Below are 16,029 nucleotides of genomic sequence, written 5' to 3' on the forward strand. Positions count from 1 at the left end.
AGGAAGAGTTTCTTCACTCAGTAGTAGTGGTGTGGAAGAGCCTGCCTGCAACAGTAGTAGACTCACTGACGTTAAGATCATTTAAATGGTCATTGGACATACATTTGGATAATAATGGAACCTTGAAGGTTAGATGGGCATCAGATTATTTTCACAAGTCAGCGCAACATCGAGGGCCGAAAGGCCTGTACTGCGCTGTAATGTTCTATGTTCTTAAAATAAAATACCAAAAACTGGAAAAACCTGGAAGCAATCTGTAAGCTCGGGGGACCGTCATTTAGAACAAAAGTTGCAAGTGTAAGATGGATGCCAGTTTCAATGCTAAATAGATATTGTATTGTGTAAATATGTACTTGCTGTACTTACTGGTACATAACTAGGCATGTCTACAGTGTAAGCTGGATGAACTTTCAGCCATTCCACCAAATCCTTATTCTTAGGCGCTTCTTCTCCCACCAGTCTGGTCCCATCTTCTAAATTAATAACAGGGATGTGCACCTCTGGGTCCAATTGACCAGGAGATGGAATGTTTCTTGGTTGTGATGCTGACTGCACGCTCTCATCAAAAGCTTTGGTCAGTTCCACATCATCCTGAAAACCAAAATGCATTATTAATAAAGCAAACAGATAATTATTTCCAGATAAATACCAATATCATCAGGAAACCATAGGAAAACCCGAGACATGTACATAAGCAAAGAAAATACTTTTATTCTTAAACTTCCATACACTAATGTCCCATTTTCAGAATGTCAAAGGTATTGTTATTTTATCATTTCTACATGACACATCCAACAGAATATAGGGCTTTAGTTTAGATAAATTCTCAATTCTCTTGTTAACAGTCTTCTTAGTTGAATGGAATTTAGATTCATTTGACTGAGTTTTCCAAGGAAGTAATCTCTCGTGGATTGCCACCCTGCTCCTTTTATTGAGCAATGAAAACGGTCCACATTTCAAACAGATTCCAAACAGAGCTCCTTCAGAAATGCAAAGTTGTACTTCTATTCTGACAATTGCCTCAGTGCAAAACTGCTCAGGGAGGACAGATCATGCTCTCTTTTACACAGCACTCTGCTGTGGTATCCTGAAATGTAAGCCCGGTGTCTCAGACAGACAATTTAACAGCAGCTGAGAGAGGTCAGAATACTAGGAGGGTAAGGTGTTAGGCGGTGGGTGGGGAGATTAGGGTGCCAGTAGGATGCTGGGAGGTGGGGAAAGAGGAGGGTAAGCGCATGGAGAAGCTCTGAAGAAGGGTCGCTGGACCCGAAATGTTAACTCTAAATTCTCTTCACTAATGCTGCCAGACCTTTTGAAGTATTTTATAGTTACACAGGAGAAGTTCAACTATTTGCTTAACTGTAGCAGAACTCAGTTTTCCAATTTAAATAGCATCTTTAATTTTCTTTCGGACTATACTATAATGGGGATTTCACAGGGTGCCCACACACAATTCCCATCTGTTTGACAAATACAACCAACTGGCCATCAGAAAATTCAAGCTATTGCATCAACACCATGAATGCTATTGCATCTGTGCAAATTAAATTACATTGTAATTCAGGATGCTACTGAGCACACCACACTAATGGTATGAGGTACAAACCCCCTCAGAGAAACACATCTAACACAAGCCTAACTTGACAAAACAGAAATGCTTATGTTACTCCACTCACTCCCAACTTGTAGACTAATCATTGCAAATCCTACCCTAAATGTTCGGGAATTTGAATTGTTTGAAAACAAAATTTGGAAGAAAAAAAAGTAGACCAATAAGTAATAACAAAACTGTCCTAAGTCCCAACAACTGGGTGTGAGATGCATGTGATTCAGTGCCATAACAATGTGATGATTTTTAGATTAAATTAGATTCCCTACAGTGTGGAAACAGGCCCTTCGGCCCAACAAGTCCACACCGACCCTCTGAAGAGTTACTCACCCAGTCCCATTTCCATCTGACTAATGCACATAACACTACGGGCAATTTAGCATGGCCAATTCACCTGCCCTGCGCACCTTTGGATTGTGGGAGGTAGAGAATACCACTAATTCTCATCTCAGTCTGAAATGGGATTATTCTAAAGCTTATTCTGATGCCCACAGCCACAAGAAACATCATCCTTGCATCCAGCCCTGTCAGAATTTTAAATGTTTTGATAAGATCTCCTATCATTCATCCAAACTCCAGCGAAGAGGCAAACTCAACCTAATCTATCATGGGGTTTAAGAATTTGGGAGGCAGGGTTAGTACTTTTGCAGATTACACAGAAATTGGTGCTTTGTCAATTGTGAACAAGATTATCTAAGATTACCGAGGGATCTTAATCAACTGGGCCAATGGGCTGAGAAACAACAGATGGAGTTTAATTTGGATAAATGCAAGATGTTGAATTTTAGTAAAACAAACAAGGGCAGGTCTTGTACAGTCAATGGTAGGGCTCTGGATAGTGTATTTAACAAAGACCCTGAGGGGTTCAGGTACATAATTCTTTGAAAGTTGTATCACAGGAAGACCGGGTGGCTAAGAAGGCATTTAGCATGCTTACCTTTATTCTGCAGACCACGGAGTATAGGAATTGGGATGACATGTTGAGGTTGTACAAGACATTAATGAGGCCACTTTTGGAGTGCAGTGTACAGTTCTGGTTACTCTGTTCTAGGAAAAATGTTTTTAAATTGGAGACAGTTCAGAAATGATTTATCAGGATGTTGTTGGGACTGCAGGGTTTGAGTTGAAATGAGAGGCTGAATAGATTGGGACTTTTTTCACTGGAGCAGATGAAGTTGAGGGGGTCACTTTATAGAGGTTTATAAAATCATGAGGGCCATAGATAGGGTGAATAACAAAAGGTCTTTTTCCTAGGGTTGGGGGGAGTTTAAAACCTAGGGGGCATATTTTTAAGGTAAGGGAGGAAGATTTAAAAGGGACCTGAAGGGCAATGTTTTGACACAGAGGGTGGTTCATATGTGGAGTGAACTGCCAGACAAAATGGTAGATGCAGGTACAATTACAACATTTAAAATACATTTGGACAGGTACATGGATAGGAAAGATTTGGTGGGATATGAGCCAAAAACAGGCATGTGAAACAGGTTTATATTGCGTACCTTGGTGGACATGGACGAGTTGATCCGAAGAGTCTGCTTCCCTGCTGTATGACTATGAATTTACAACTGAAATGGACTAGCCATATAAATACTGTGGCTACAAGGGCTGGTCAGAGGCTAGAAATCCTACAATAACTAATTCTCCTGATGACTCTCTAAAGTCAGTCCTATTCTATCTTCTCTACAAAGCACAAGTCAGGAGTGTATTGGAATACTCCCCATTTGCCTGTTGGAGCACAGCTGCAATAAGATGATCCCCAGTTATGGAGGAACTGTCTTATAAACAAACACTAAGGAGGCTGTGACTCACTCACTGGAGTTCAGAAGAATGAGAGGCAATCTCATCGAAACATAACTTGGTGTTTGATGGGGAAACGCTGAGAGGGTATTTCCCCTTGTGGGAGAGTCTAGGACCAGACGGCACAGTCTCAGAATAAAGGGACACCAATTTAAGACTGAGATGAGGAGGAATTTCTTCTCTCAGGGTTCTCTCTCTTTGGAACTCCTTGCGACAGACAGCTGTGGGGCCAGAGTCCTTGGGTACATGCAAGACCAAGGTAGATTGATTCCTCCGACTGAAGGAAAACCTAAGGTTACAGGGACAAAGCAGGATAGTGAACATGAGAAGTATCAGGTTAGACCCGATCCTATTGAATGGTGGAGCGGACCCAAGGAGGCTGAATGGCCTACTCCTGTTACTACTTCTAATGGTCTTAATGCTCAAGAAAGTTGACACCTCCCAGGACAAAGTAGATGTGGTACCACACTGGCAAACACACCTTCCATCACCAATGCTCAGTAGCACAGTGTGCACCATCTACAAGATGCATGGCAGAAATTCATCAAACCTCTTTTAGACACCACCTTCCAAAACCATGACTATTTCCATCTAGAAGCACAAGGGCAGTAGAACACCACCACCTGCAGGGTCTTCTGCAAGCCATTCACCACTTGACTCAGAAATATATTGCCATGCCTTCAGAGTTGCTGGGTCAAGATCCCGGAATTACCTCCCCAAAAGCATGGTGGGTCAACCCACAGCACATGACGGCAGAAAGTCAAGGCAGCTCACCCTCACCTTCTCAAGAGCATCTAGGGACAGGTACACAACCCTTTATCCAAAAAGCTCCAACATCTGAAGTTTTGTTGGGAAGTTTTTTTCTCCATAACAAGGTTGTTCGGCGTGTAAACAGTGAACCCAACTCCATACTCTCTCAAGCCACATCACTCAGATGTGACGTGGGGATGTGGCCCAGCACTGGCAGGCGTCAATTCGGTCTCAGGGCTCGTAGTACACAGATGCGTCCACTGTTTGGTAAGATTTTTAAAATTTCACCATTAAACTGTCACTTATTCTGAAATCCAAAAAAATCCGAATTCCGAAAGCCAGCTGGTCCTGAGGGTTTCGAATAAAGGGCTGTGTATCTGTATTGGCAATAAGTGCTGGCTCAGCCAGACAGATGGTCACAACCCATGAATGAACTTTTAAAAATTGTAACATGTTTTTTGGCAATTAAGACCACTTCTAAAACCATTGCTCAGACTACTGGCTCCTAACAAAACAGGCAAATTGCCTCAAAACCCCACTGCACTTTAAGTATCATAATAGGCAAATTATTGAATGTATTTGGACTTTTATTCTCATACTCCACATCTCTTGTACTAAGTCTTCCTGGTGCATCCTTAAGTTAAAGTACGTACAAAGGAATGTCATACAGTTGAGTAATGAGTCATACTACGCATGTCATAATATTCTTTATGGACTGGAGTGCACACTCTTGTTAACTGGGTCCAGTCATGCTCCACCACAAATATCTGCAGCCAAACTAAGATTACACTGCTGTACAAGACTGAGGAAGCACCAAAATATAAAAAGGTGTTTTATTCAGAAGAGACTTTAAATCAAAGTACTCTTGAAAAACAAGTTTTTTTTCATTTTCCTGAACTGTTAAAATCCAAAATTATATAGACTGCTGAGAGAATGCAGTGTGGTTTACAATTTATTATTAAAAAATGACAATTATAAAAAAATGATCTAATCTAGTTTCATTGCCAATCTAGCATTGACTCCTCAATCACGCACTACTATTCCCTAATAATTTAGCCTCATATTGTGATCTTCTCAAAAGTATTCAAAACATTACTTGAAAAATCCAGAACACTGTCACACCTGAACAGAAAATATCTTTAACGTTCAGTATCTTTTTTATTTCAGCAATCTAACGTTACTGCACACGAGAGCACTGGGATTTAGAAAATATCGTATGATATATTCAGCAGACTGGTTACAAATAATGCAAATGTTCTGGCTTGTGCAATATACAATTAAGTACTGTAGAGTGCACCAATTAATTGGAAAGTGAAAAAAAAAAATAAGGATGAAAGGATGATGGTAGAGTATTAAAGTTTTTAGTCACTTCCTTTTCAGCTGCCTGTTATGAGTATCACTACTACGTTGACAGTGCTGTGATGTGCAGTAGGACTGACACTGTTTGTTAACCTTCCTCTCTCCCTCAGCTATTATTCAAGTGCTCTTTGAAAAGCAACACTCCAAAGATTTGCTTTAGTCTATGTCCATTTCCCTTCCAAGACTCACATCAACAAGCTTTGCCACTGCAAAATTCATAAGATTGAAAATACTGTGCAATCCTAAAAACCCATTAAAACAAAAAAGGCAAATCAGATTTCATTGCTGAAAAGCAATTATACTCCAGATGATGAGGTGCATAGATATTATTTAAGAAAAGCAAATCTTTTAAAGCCACCCAAACATGCAGCAGATGCCAAGACATTGAATACGTTTAAGGAGGAAATCGTTTTTTAAATAGAAACAGATTGAAGGGCTATGGAGAGCAGGCAGCAAAGTGGAGTTGAGGCTGAGATGGGATCAGCCATGAATATCGTCAATGGAGGAGCAGATCGAGGGGCTGAATGGCCTCCTCCTGCTCCTAGCTTTTATGTTACATTAAATTGTTACTTACAGCACTTAATGATGTCCGTTTGTTATTCATAAATAGAAGATCAAGTCCCTCAACATTTTTCCTTCTTCCTCTTCTCCTTTTTATTGGCATTTCCCCATCAACTAATGAACCATTTATCATAAGTCCAGTTGGTGCTCGTGAAAGGCCAGCTTGCAGCATTTCAATGTGGGCTTTATAGGCATCAGATACTGGCACAGAGGCATTCGGCAAAACATACTTGGAATTAACAGCAAGGTTACTGACTGAGGTAGAACTTTTGGCCTCTCTGGAGGCTTTTGATAAGTCCACAGCTCTCTCCTGTCCACTATCCGAGGCTGCTTGAGACTCGCGAAGCTGAGCTACCATCTCCATTAGGTTTCTTCTCCTCGCAGCTCGCTCAGCTTCTATTTCAATCTTCTTACGCCGTCTCCTACGTTGCCTTGGAACTGACAGGTTCAATGCATCATCCTGCAGTGGGGGAGAAATACATTGGTTTTGGATTCTACAAACAAAACTCTTGCCATTCAATGCAGATTTGTCTCTGTCACTTTAAGTTAATAAGTCCAAGAAAATATTTGCAAGAAAACTTTTAGCAACAAATCTCTTCTTTTGGAAAGGATGAATGGGAGCAAAGAATCTTGACACCAGACTGCACGTTAGATTTTACTACTTCCACATTTGCAACAGAGAACAATGGGATCTTTCTACTTTCAAGTCATTAAATTGGCATCCTCATAACACAACCATCACTGTCCCTCAATAAAGCATACTAGAGTGATAACATAATCACAGGAATTGAAAGAAATAAATGACTTTAGGACCAATAAAGCCATTCTTTCCCAAATTGCCCAAATCTATAGTTGAGTTATTGCTTTTGCTCTGCTTCTTGCATTGCTTTTGTCACCTGCTCAAAACCAAAAGGACCTGGGGGCTTTGGAGCTGATACAGAAATGTTTACCAGGAACTTTGCCTGGTTTGGAAGCTATTAGCCAAAAGGAGAGACTGGCCAACCCAGTGTTTTTTTTATGAAGGATGACGGGTGACCTGATAGAAGTTTTGACAATTATGAGAAGCATGGATAGTGTGAATAGTCAGTGTCTTTTTCCAGGGTAGCAATGTCACACACTAGGTATAGTGTAAAAAGGGTAGATTTAAAGGAGATGATGAGAGGTGAGTCTTTTACAAAGAGGATGGTGAACTGGAGGAGGAGATGGATACATTAGTAACATTTAAAAGGTACCTTGACAGATACGTGAATAGGTGGGAATAGAGGGATATGGATCAATCCAGGTAAAAGGTTTCAGTTTAGAAAGGCACCATATGACAGTGCATTATGGGGTGAAGAGTCTGTTCTTGTGCTGTGCTATTCTTTGTTAATTTTGTGTTGACACTTAAATCATGTCTTCATTTGCACTGGGAACACGTAGATTTGTGTAAACCACCAGGAGGAGTGCTGGAACAATTTTGTTTGGTCTCTTTTAGCTCCCGAGGCTTCAGCAAACAGAAACAGCAATGCCCTAATTCTGGGCTTGGCAATTATCATAAACATTACTTTAGGGAATAATAATAAAATACATCATTTAAAACCAAGTACTTCAAAATGGGGACTGAAATACACATGCATGTTCTGGCCCAATTATTCCTGTCCTCTAACCTTATACATTGAAGATGGTACCTGATTTTGTCCACATGGCTAACATCATGGGAGAGTGTCTACAATTTAGCATGATCATACAAAATGCTGTAACATCCGTTTGGCATAAAATGTTAAAAAATGCCAAAACTCAATGTTAACTTCTCAAAAGGGTACTAAATGCACATTTTATACTTTCTTTAGACATGAATGCGTAAAACTGCTAAGAACGGAACACAAATTATTGGAGTTGTTCAAAAGCACCAAGATAGTAGATTTTTTTCCCTTAGTTTACAAAGTTCCCATTAACAAGAAGGAACTTTTTGCCCACTTCTGAACATTATGAAGTTTGTGCTTAGCATGATGAGTAAATGATAGCACTGGAGAAGCAGTAGCATAGTGATATCACTGGATCAGTAACTTATAAACTGAGGGCAATGCTCTGGGGATACAGATTGTCATACAATGACAGATGGTGAAATTTGTGGTGATGTACTCACTGTCTATCATCATAAAAACCTGGTTCACTAATACCCTTTAAAGCAGGAAATCTGCCATCCTTACCTGGTCTGGCCTACATATGACACCAAACCACTAGCAGTTAACTCTTAACTGCCCTTTGGATATTTAGGGACAGGCAATAAATGGCAGCCCTAGTGCAGGGACATCTGCATCCCAAAGAAGGAATAAAACAAACTCCAAGTTTCAAACCTTCCAGGTCATGAATTAGTTGGGGTCTGATATGCTACTAATGCTCGAACATTAACAAATAAAAATTACAACACAATCATTTATCTGTTCAACTGGCTGATTACTGTACTGTCAATGATTGGTTTATGCTCCAGGATTTAATATTCATATTTGTCATTCTTCCCCCTTCACTATTTTGTTTAGATTGGGCCAAAGCAGGGCACAGTACAAGTAAAACACTTTAGTGTCAGACTGCATTATTGTGTAAATTGAGCGCGACATCACTTCTCTGCTCAACATCACCCTAAGTTTGTTCTTCATTTATTTCAAACATATTATATACAGTGTAACAGGAATATTAAATACCTACCCTTGATACCTGAGGAGAACCAGCTACATCTTCACAGGCACTGAAGCTCCCTTGACCTACTATGGAGAGTTCAGTGAAACTCCTCCTTGGCAGAGGGCTTTCCACTGACGGGGGTGTGTAGTTGATCATACCATGAAAATCAAATGGTTGACGCCTATTTATAGGCCACTTTCCCTTGACTACTGCCTCACAAATATTGTCCAAGCGATTAATCATTACACGATCCTGGAATGCAAAGAGACGATTCTTCAAACAGATACACTTGGAACAGCACTGCCATCAGGATTTTGGTACATTGCACTGAAATCAGGATTATGCCCATCCTGCTTCAGTGAACAAGTACTTGGACTGCAAACACCACCTGAAACTATAGATTTTTCCCATAAAATTTGGGTTTGCTTGGTTTTTTTTTGGGGGGGGGGGGGGTAGTTTTGTGCTGCATAAACACCAGAATTAGCTTATCCAAAGGCAGGCTGAGTAATACCTGTACTGCAGCAATTGGGCATTCAGGAAAGATTTAACATGATCCTGCATGAAGAACCCATGACTTTGAAGTGGTTATGGGTAGTGACTGTCCAAGGATTCCATATTAAACAAACAGAGAAACTGAAACTTACATGAAAAAAATCAATGAAAACTCTGAAGAATCTGATGATCAATTAGCTGTTAAAAACAAAGACTACTCATTAATGCACTTGCGTTGCTGTTGGACGTAGCCTCATAGGAGTCAATATTTTGATCTAATTTCTAATTTCCCCTCCCATTAACAAATTTAACAGATTAGTTGACGGTTATGTCGAGAGAGCAGGAGAGATTAGCTATATAATTGGGCTAACAAATTACAGTTAAAACTAGTAAGCACAAGTTACAGAATATATTAAGCATTCAACAATTGGAACTGAAGCAGCACAGGGAGAGTCAAAGTAATCAGGTGGCGATAAAAAAGTCACTCATAACATCCATATATTGCAATAAAACACTTAAAATAGTAAATAAATGCTGAGATATGCAGCTGGAATAGCAGAATATATCTCTAAGTACTATGTTAAGTGTCTACAATAGACTACTCATTAACAAAGAATATCATGTTCAATCCTAGTGAGCAGCACAAAAGGATAAGATTTGAATTATTAGACAAGCTCAAACCTGGCATTTATTAGGGAAGCATTAACCAGTAACAAAATGATATGTTTTAAATGTTAAATCATATTGCTAGATAAAATATCCTACAAAATTTGAAAAGTTCATTAGTGCATATAAATGAAATTGCGTGAAAGTATAACAGTTATTAAATCTTGAAAGACAACTACACCTTCGGAATAATTTACCGGGTGGAGTAGGCAAAATCACAGGGATGTTGAAAAAACAGATGGATGACAGACTATTTTATTATTGTTAGGCTTTAATAGGCAAAATGGCATTTTATGGTAAGTAACTTAATTCATCACTTTAAGGACTTGCATTTCAAGAAGCAGATCAGTTTAAGTCTGCTTTTCCTTCTGACATATTAGAATCTTAGACTGGAATCCAGCCTTGTAAACAAACTTTGAAAGAACTTAAAACATAGCAAATGAATGTCATGTCACCTTCAGACCAAGTAAAAGCAAAATTGGAATACATTTTACCGTATTTACCAAACAAGATAAGGAATCATTACATTTTTAGAAACCAATTGCAGATGTCCACAGATATATATTTTTAAACAACCTGTGAGAATTTGAAGAATCTAAATTCAGGTTCTCTGAACTTGATTAAAGGCTAAAGACCTTGCACTGGACTGCAAGAAAACAATTGGATGCTTATCTAATTAAACTAGGAGCATGCAATCATAGTATTTTGACAGGATGCAAATTTATAACTGCTGGTCACTACATATGGAAGTCCTGCTTTTATTTGTGTATGGGAGACCATGTGCGACCCTAGCTAAATATGGTTGGTAGATGGGGTTTAGGGTTGCAGAACAAAAATAAATGGTGACTAATCAAATTAATTGGATCACACCAATGTTACAGCAAACAGGCTCGGGGCAGGCTTCCTGTCTTTAAGCTGCAGCAATCAAAAACCAAAAAAAAAATCAGAGCAGATGATAGGAGGGCAAAATTAATCAAATAAATTTCATTCAAAGTTGTTTGCTTTAGCACAACAGTGAATTATACATTCAAAGTTTAAAGCTCGACAAACCTTCGGCCAGAAGGAAAAGGAATATGTTCTTTCATGAAGAAGCTGAGCTACTGTGGGTTCACTATCTTCCATGAGGAAGCCATCGCGAGTTTCATCCCGGGCAGTGCTTAGAGAGGCATTACTTTCTTCATCAAATTGTTTGCTTTGGGTAGCAGTGCCAGCTGAGAAGAAAATCATGCAGTTTGAATACAATATCATTACCAATATCCTGCCACTAAATGAAATTCGAATCATGAGTGAGCTCATGTCCTTGCACTCAGTTTTGACAGCAAACATTGTACCAGATCTAATTTAAGTATTTTTACAGCATTACCTGCCTATTTTATACAGGTATATTTTTACAAAAAGAATGTTGTACTAACAGCAGTCACCAAGACATGTATAAAGGTACCACATATGGGCTATTGTGGTATAAGTTGTCAACTACAAATTGTGTATTTATTTTGAGTAGCACTTATCAAACAGTCTCACATTGCCCTTCAGCCACCTTTGTGAACTGCTGCAGAGTAGTGTATGTACTCCCACAGTACCAGTACTAAGAGGTTCATGCTTTTGATCCAGTAACAGAAAAAAAATGACAATATGCTTCTAAGTCAGACTAATCAGTGTTCTTGAATAGATTAGATTAGATTCCCTACAGTGTGGAACCAGGCCCTCCAAAGAGCAACCCACCCAGACCCATTCCCCTACACCTAACACTATGGACAATTTAGTATGGGCAATTTAGCATGGCCAATTCACCTAACCTGCACATCTTTGGACTGTGGGAGGAAACCGGAGCACCTGGAGGAAACCCACGCAGACACGGGGAGAATGTGCAAACTCCACACAGACAGTTGTCAGAGGCAGGAATTGAACCTGGGTCCCTGGCGCTGTGAGGCAGCAGTGCTAACCACTAAGCCACCGTGCCACCCCTTGGAAGGGAATTTGCAGGTGCTGGTATTTCAGTGAGCCTGTTGCCATTGCATTAAATGGTAGAGGGCGCAGATTGCAAAGTGATCTCAAAAGGAGACTTGTCGAGTTTGTTGTTAGGCATTTTGCAAACAGTATAGACTACTGTCATAGTGTGCCAATAATGGAATGGGTGCCCATTAAATCAACAGCTAACTGGGAGTGTTGTTGGGGTTACACTCATTGAGGTCAGTGAGGAGATTTGCCTCACATTCCTAACTTGCACCTTGTGGATGGTGTACATACGACAGTACAGGGAGTCAGAAGCGGAGTCAATTACCATAGAATTTTTAACATTGACATGCTCCTGGAACCACAGTACTTATGTTACTGATCCAATTAAAATTTCTGATCAAAGCAGTGATGTGAGTATTTAGTAATGGTAATACCATTAAATGTCAAGAGGAACTTATCAGATTCTCTCTCAATGGTATGCATTTGAGAGACAAACATTACTTGCCATTTATCAACCCAAATCCAAATGGTGCCCAGTCCTTGCTGCACATGGGCACAGATTGTTTCATTATCTAAGGAGCTCTAAATGAAACAGAACATTGAGAACTCAGTGCTGAATGATAGATTAGTGAAGGAGCTGAAGGTATTCAGACCTTGACAGGACCTGGAAGAGAGGGTTCACATGCTTTAGGGGGAAATGGACATATTGGACAATTTGCAGCATTTGAAGCAGACAGCTATTCTTCGGGGTGTGACAGGACAACCCCAAGAATGATGTCTGGGACATAATAATACTCTCAGAATCATACCTTACACACATCAGGTTCTTAGTTGACTAGTCTTTTGGCACAGGTTTCCAAGTATTAGTAAGAGGGCCAACAAGATTATGTGTGCCACTAACAGGCAGTGCCTTGTTCAATGCTAGGTAGTTTTATTGGATATGAAAGCAGTTAGATAGAGTGGAGACATTGCTGTAGATCTGGAGCCACAGGTTGGCAAGACCAGGTGAGACAGATGTTCCTTCTCTAAAGCTCATGTGTGAATCAGATGTGGTAGATATGGTCACCATAAGGCTGGCTTTCAACTCCAGATGTAGTGTTTGATTTTATCCCATGCTAATCCCACACTCCTTGGTCGAAAAAGGAATCAGAAGTCTACCAATCTTGGTCTTGAACTGAATTAATAACAGCTTCCTCAGCACTCTGGATATAGAATTCCAAAGGTATATCATGTTCTGAGTGAAGATGTATCTCCTCACTTCTGCCCTAAATGGCTTGTCTTTTAATCCGAGACTGTGTCCTCTGGTTTTGAATCCCACAGCCAAGAAAATCATTTTTGCAACTAATTTGTTTTGTCCTTGATGAAATTCTCAACTTTTTGTGAGATCGCTTCATTCTTTTAAACTCCAGAGATACAGATTCAGCCTCTTCAATCACTCCTTAACCCAGGATCCCAGAAATCCCTCTTGTTAGCACTGTTGTACTCCTCAATGGCAACTATATCCTTCCCAAGGCAAGGGGAGCAGACTGTACACAATACTCCCAGTGCATTCTCACCAATATTCTTTACAATGAAGGAAGTCTCTTTTGCTCCTTTACTTAACTCCTTATGTTAAAGGCTAATTCTCTGCCTGCCCTTAGAATTGCTTGCTTCACTGGCATGCTAGCTTTCAATGACTTGTAGTCAAAGACATTAATAGCTTCCAAACCCTCATCATTTAAGAAATGCTTTTACCATTATTCCCCCTTTTGCTTTTGCATCTGGGAACCGGTGTCCAGTGAGGTTCACAAAGATAAGCTTTTGCTGTTTGTGGCTTATAGAAACATCTTAGACTTGAATGTTGGAAGACTAATCAGTAAGTTTGCAGACGAAACAAATATTGGTGGGGTAGTAAATAGTGAGACTGAGACTACAAGACAATATAGATGGGATGGTCAGAAGGTTGATCAGTGGCCAATGAAATTCAACCTGGATAAACATGAGGGGATGCACTTGTATTACAAGGTAAGGAATACATGGGAGGTACTGAGGGTCAGGGGGACCTTGGTAAGCATGCCCACTGGGCCCTTATGGCAGCAGGGCATGCTTACAGGGCAGGTTATTGACTCAGTGTTCTTGTTTTTGGAGACAGTGTACAGTCATGGCAGCGCAGGCGGTGGAATGTTCCTCCTGCAGGATGTTTGAGGTAGGGGTGACCACCGATACTCCTGCCGACTTCGTCTGCAGGAAATGCAGTCAGATCCTGATCCTCACCGAACGAGTTAGGGAACAGGAACTGGAGCTGGATGAGCTGAGGATTATTCGAGAGGCTGAGAGGGTGATCGATAGAAGCTACAGGGACATAGTTACGCCAGAGAACAGAGGTAGCTGGGTAACAGTTAGAGGTGGGAAGGGGAAGAAACAGGCAGTGCAGGGTTCCCCTGTGGTCGTTCCCCTAAAAAATAAGTATGCAGCTTTGGAAACTGTTGGGGGGGACAGCCTTGCAGGTGTAAGCTGCAGTGAAGGGGTCTGTGGCTCTGAGATTCAGAAGGGAAAGGGGGAGAAGAGGAGAGCGCTAGTTATAGGGGACTCTCTAGTTAGAGGGACGGACAGGCGGTTCTGTGGACATGGGCGAGACTCTCGGATGGTTTGTTGCCTCCCAGGTGCTAGGGTCCGAGACGTCTCGGACCGTGTCTTCAGAATCCTTAAGGGGGAGGGTGTGCAGCCAGAAGTCGTGGTACACATTGGCACCAACGACATAGGTAGGAAGAGGGGTGGGGAGGTCATTCAAGAGCTCAAGGAGTTAGGCTGGAAGCTAAAAGCTAGGACAGACAGAGTCGTCATCTCTGGGTTGTTGCCGGTGCCACGTGACAGAGAAGCAAAGAATAGGGAGAGAGTGCAGTTGAACACGTGGCTGCAAGGATGGTGTAGGAGGGAGGGCTTCAGATATTTGGACAATTGGACTGCAGTCTGGGGAAGGTGGGACCTGTATAAACAGGACGGGTTGCACCTGAACCAGAAGGGCACCAATATCCTGGGGGGTAGGTTTGCTAGCACTCTTCGGGGGGGTTTAAACTAATTTGGCAGGGGGATGGGATCCGGACTTGTAGTCCAGCAAGTAAGCTAGCCGTGTGTCAGGATGTCCAAGACTGTAGGGAGGCTGTGGAGAAGGTAGCACTGACAGGGACTACTTGCGGACACAGAGATGGGCTCAAGTGCGTATACTTCAATGCAAGGAGTATCAGAAATAAGGTGGGTGAACTTAAGGCGTGGATCGGTACCTGGGACTACGATGTTGTGGCCATCACGGAAACATGGATAGATGAGGGACAGGAATGGCTGTTGGAGGTTCCTGGTTACAGATGTTTCAGTAAGATTAGGGAGGGTGGTAAAAAAGGAGGGGGGGTGGCATTGCTAATTAGAAATGGTATAACGGCTGCAGAAAGGAAGTTTGAGGGGGATCTGCCTCTGGAGGTAGTATGGGCTGAAGTCAGAAATAGGAAAGGTGCAGTCATCTTGTTGGGTGTTTATTATAGGCCCCCCAATAGCAGCAGAGATGTGGAGAAACAGATTGGGAAACAGATTTTGGAAAGGTGCAGAAGCCACAGGGTCGTAGTCATGGGCGACTTCAACTTCCCAAATATTGATTGGAAGCTCTTTAGATCAAGTAGATTGGATGGGGCGGTGTTTGTGCAGTGTGTCCAGGAAGCTTTTCTAACGCAGTATGTAGATTGTCCAACCAGAGGGGAGGCCATATTGGATTTGGTACTCGGTAACGAACCGGGACAAGTGGTGGGCTTGTTAGTGGGTGAACATTTTGGTGATGGCGACCACAATTCTGTGACTTTCACCTTGGTTATGGAGAGAGATAGGTGCGCACAAGGAAGTTTTTACAATTGGGGGAAGGGAAATTACGATGCTGTAAGACAGGATTTGAGGAGCATACGTTGGGAGCATAGACTGTCAGGGAAGGATGTGGTGGAAATGTGGGACTTTTTCAAGGAGCAGATACGACGTGTCCTTGATATGTATGTACCGATCAGGCAGGAAAGAAATGGTCGTGTGAGGGAGCCTTGGTTGACGAGGGAGGTTGAATGTCTAGTAAAGAGGAAGAAGGAGGCTTACATAAGGTTGAGGAAACAAGGTTCAGACAGAGCATTAGAGGGATACAGGATAGCCAGAAGGGACCTGAAGAAAGGGAT

At 41.3% G+C, this 16,029-nt stretch overlaps 1 protein-coding gene across 1 annotated transcript in view; it reads right to left on the bottom strand.

Moving 5' to 3' along the window:
- chd7 (chromodomain helicase DNA binding protein 7) overlaps nucleotides 1–16,029 on the bottom strand; it is a 350,049-nt gene that overhangs the window by 12,779 nt on the left and 321,241 nt on the right. Inside the window, exons 32-35 of the mRNA XM_072571578.1 lie at nucleotides 10,943–11,103; nucleotides 8,762–8,986; nucleotides 6,090–6,536; nucleotides 367–591 (exon numbers count right to left, since the gene is read on the bottom strand). Of these exons, the coding sequence (XP_072427679.1) occupies nucleotides 367–591; nucleotides 6,090–6,536; nucleotides 8,762–8,986; nucleotides 10,943–11,103 (1,058 nt within the window). The remainder of the gene's footprint in view (nucleotides 1–366; nucleotides 592–6,089; nucleotides 6,537–8,761; nucleotides 8,987–10,942; nucleotides 11,104–16,029) is intronic.

This window comes from Chiloscyllium punctatum, chromosome 5, assembly GCF_047496795.1.
Source record: "Chiloscyllium punctatum isolate Juve2018m chromosome 5, sChiPun1.3, whole genome shotgun sequence".
Taxonomy (NCBI): domain Eukaryota; kingdom Metazoa; phylum Chordata; class Chondrichthyes; order Orectolobiformes; family Hemiscylliidae; genus Chiloscyllium; species Chiloscyllium punctatum.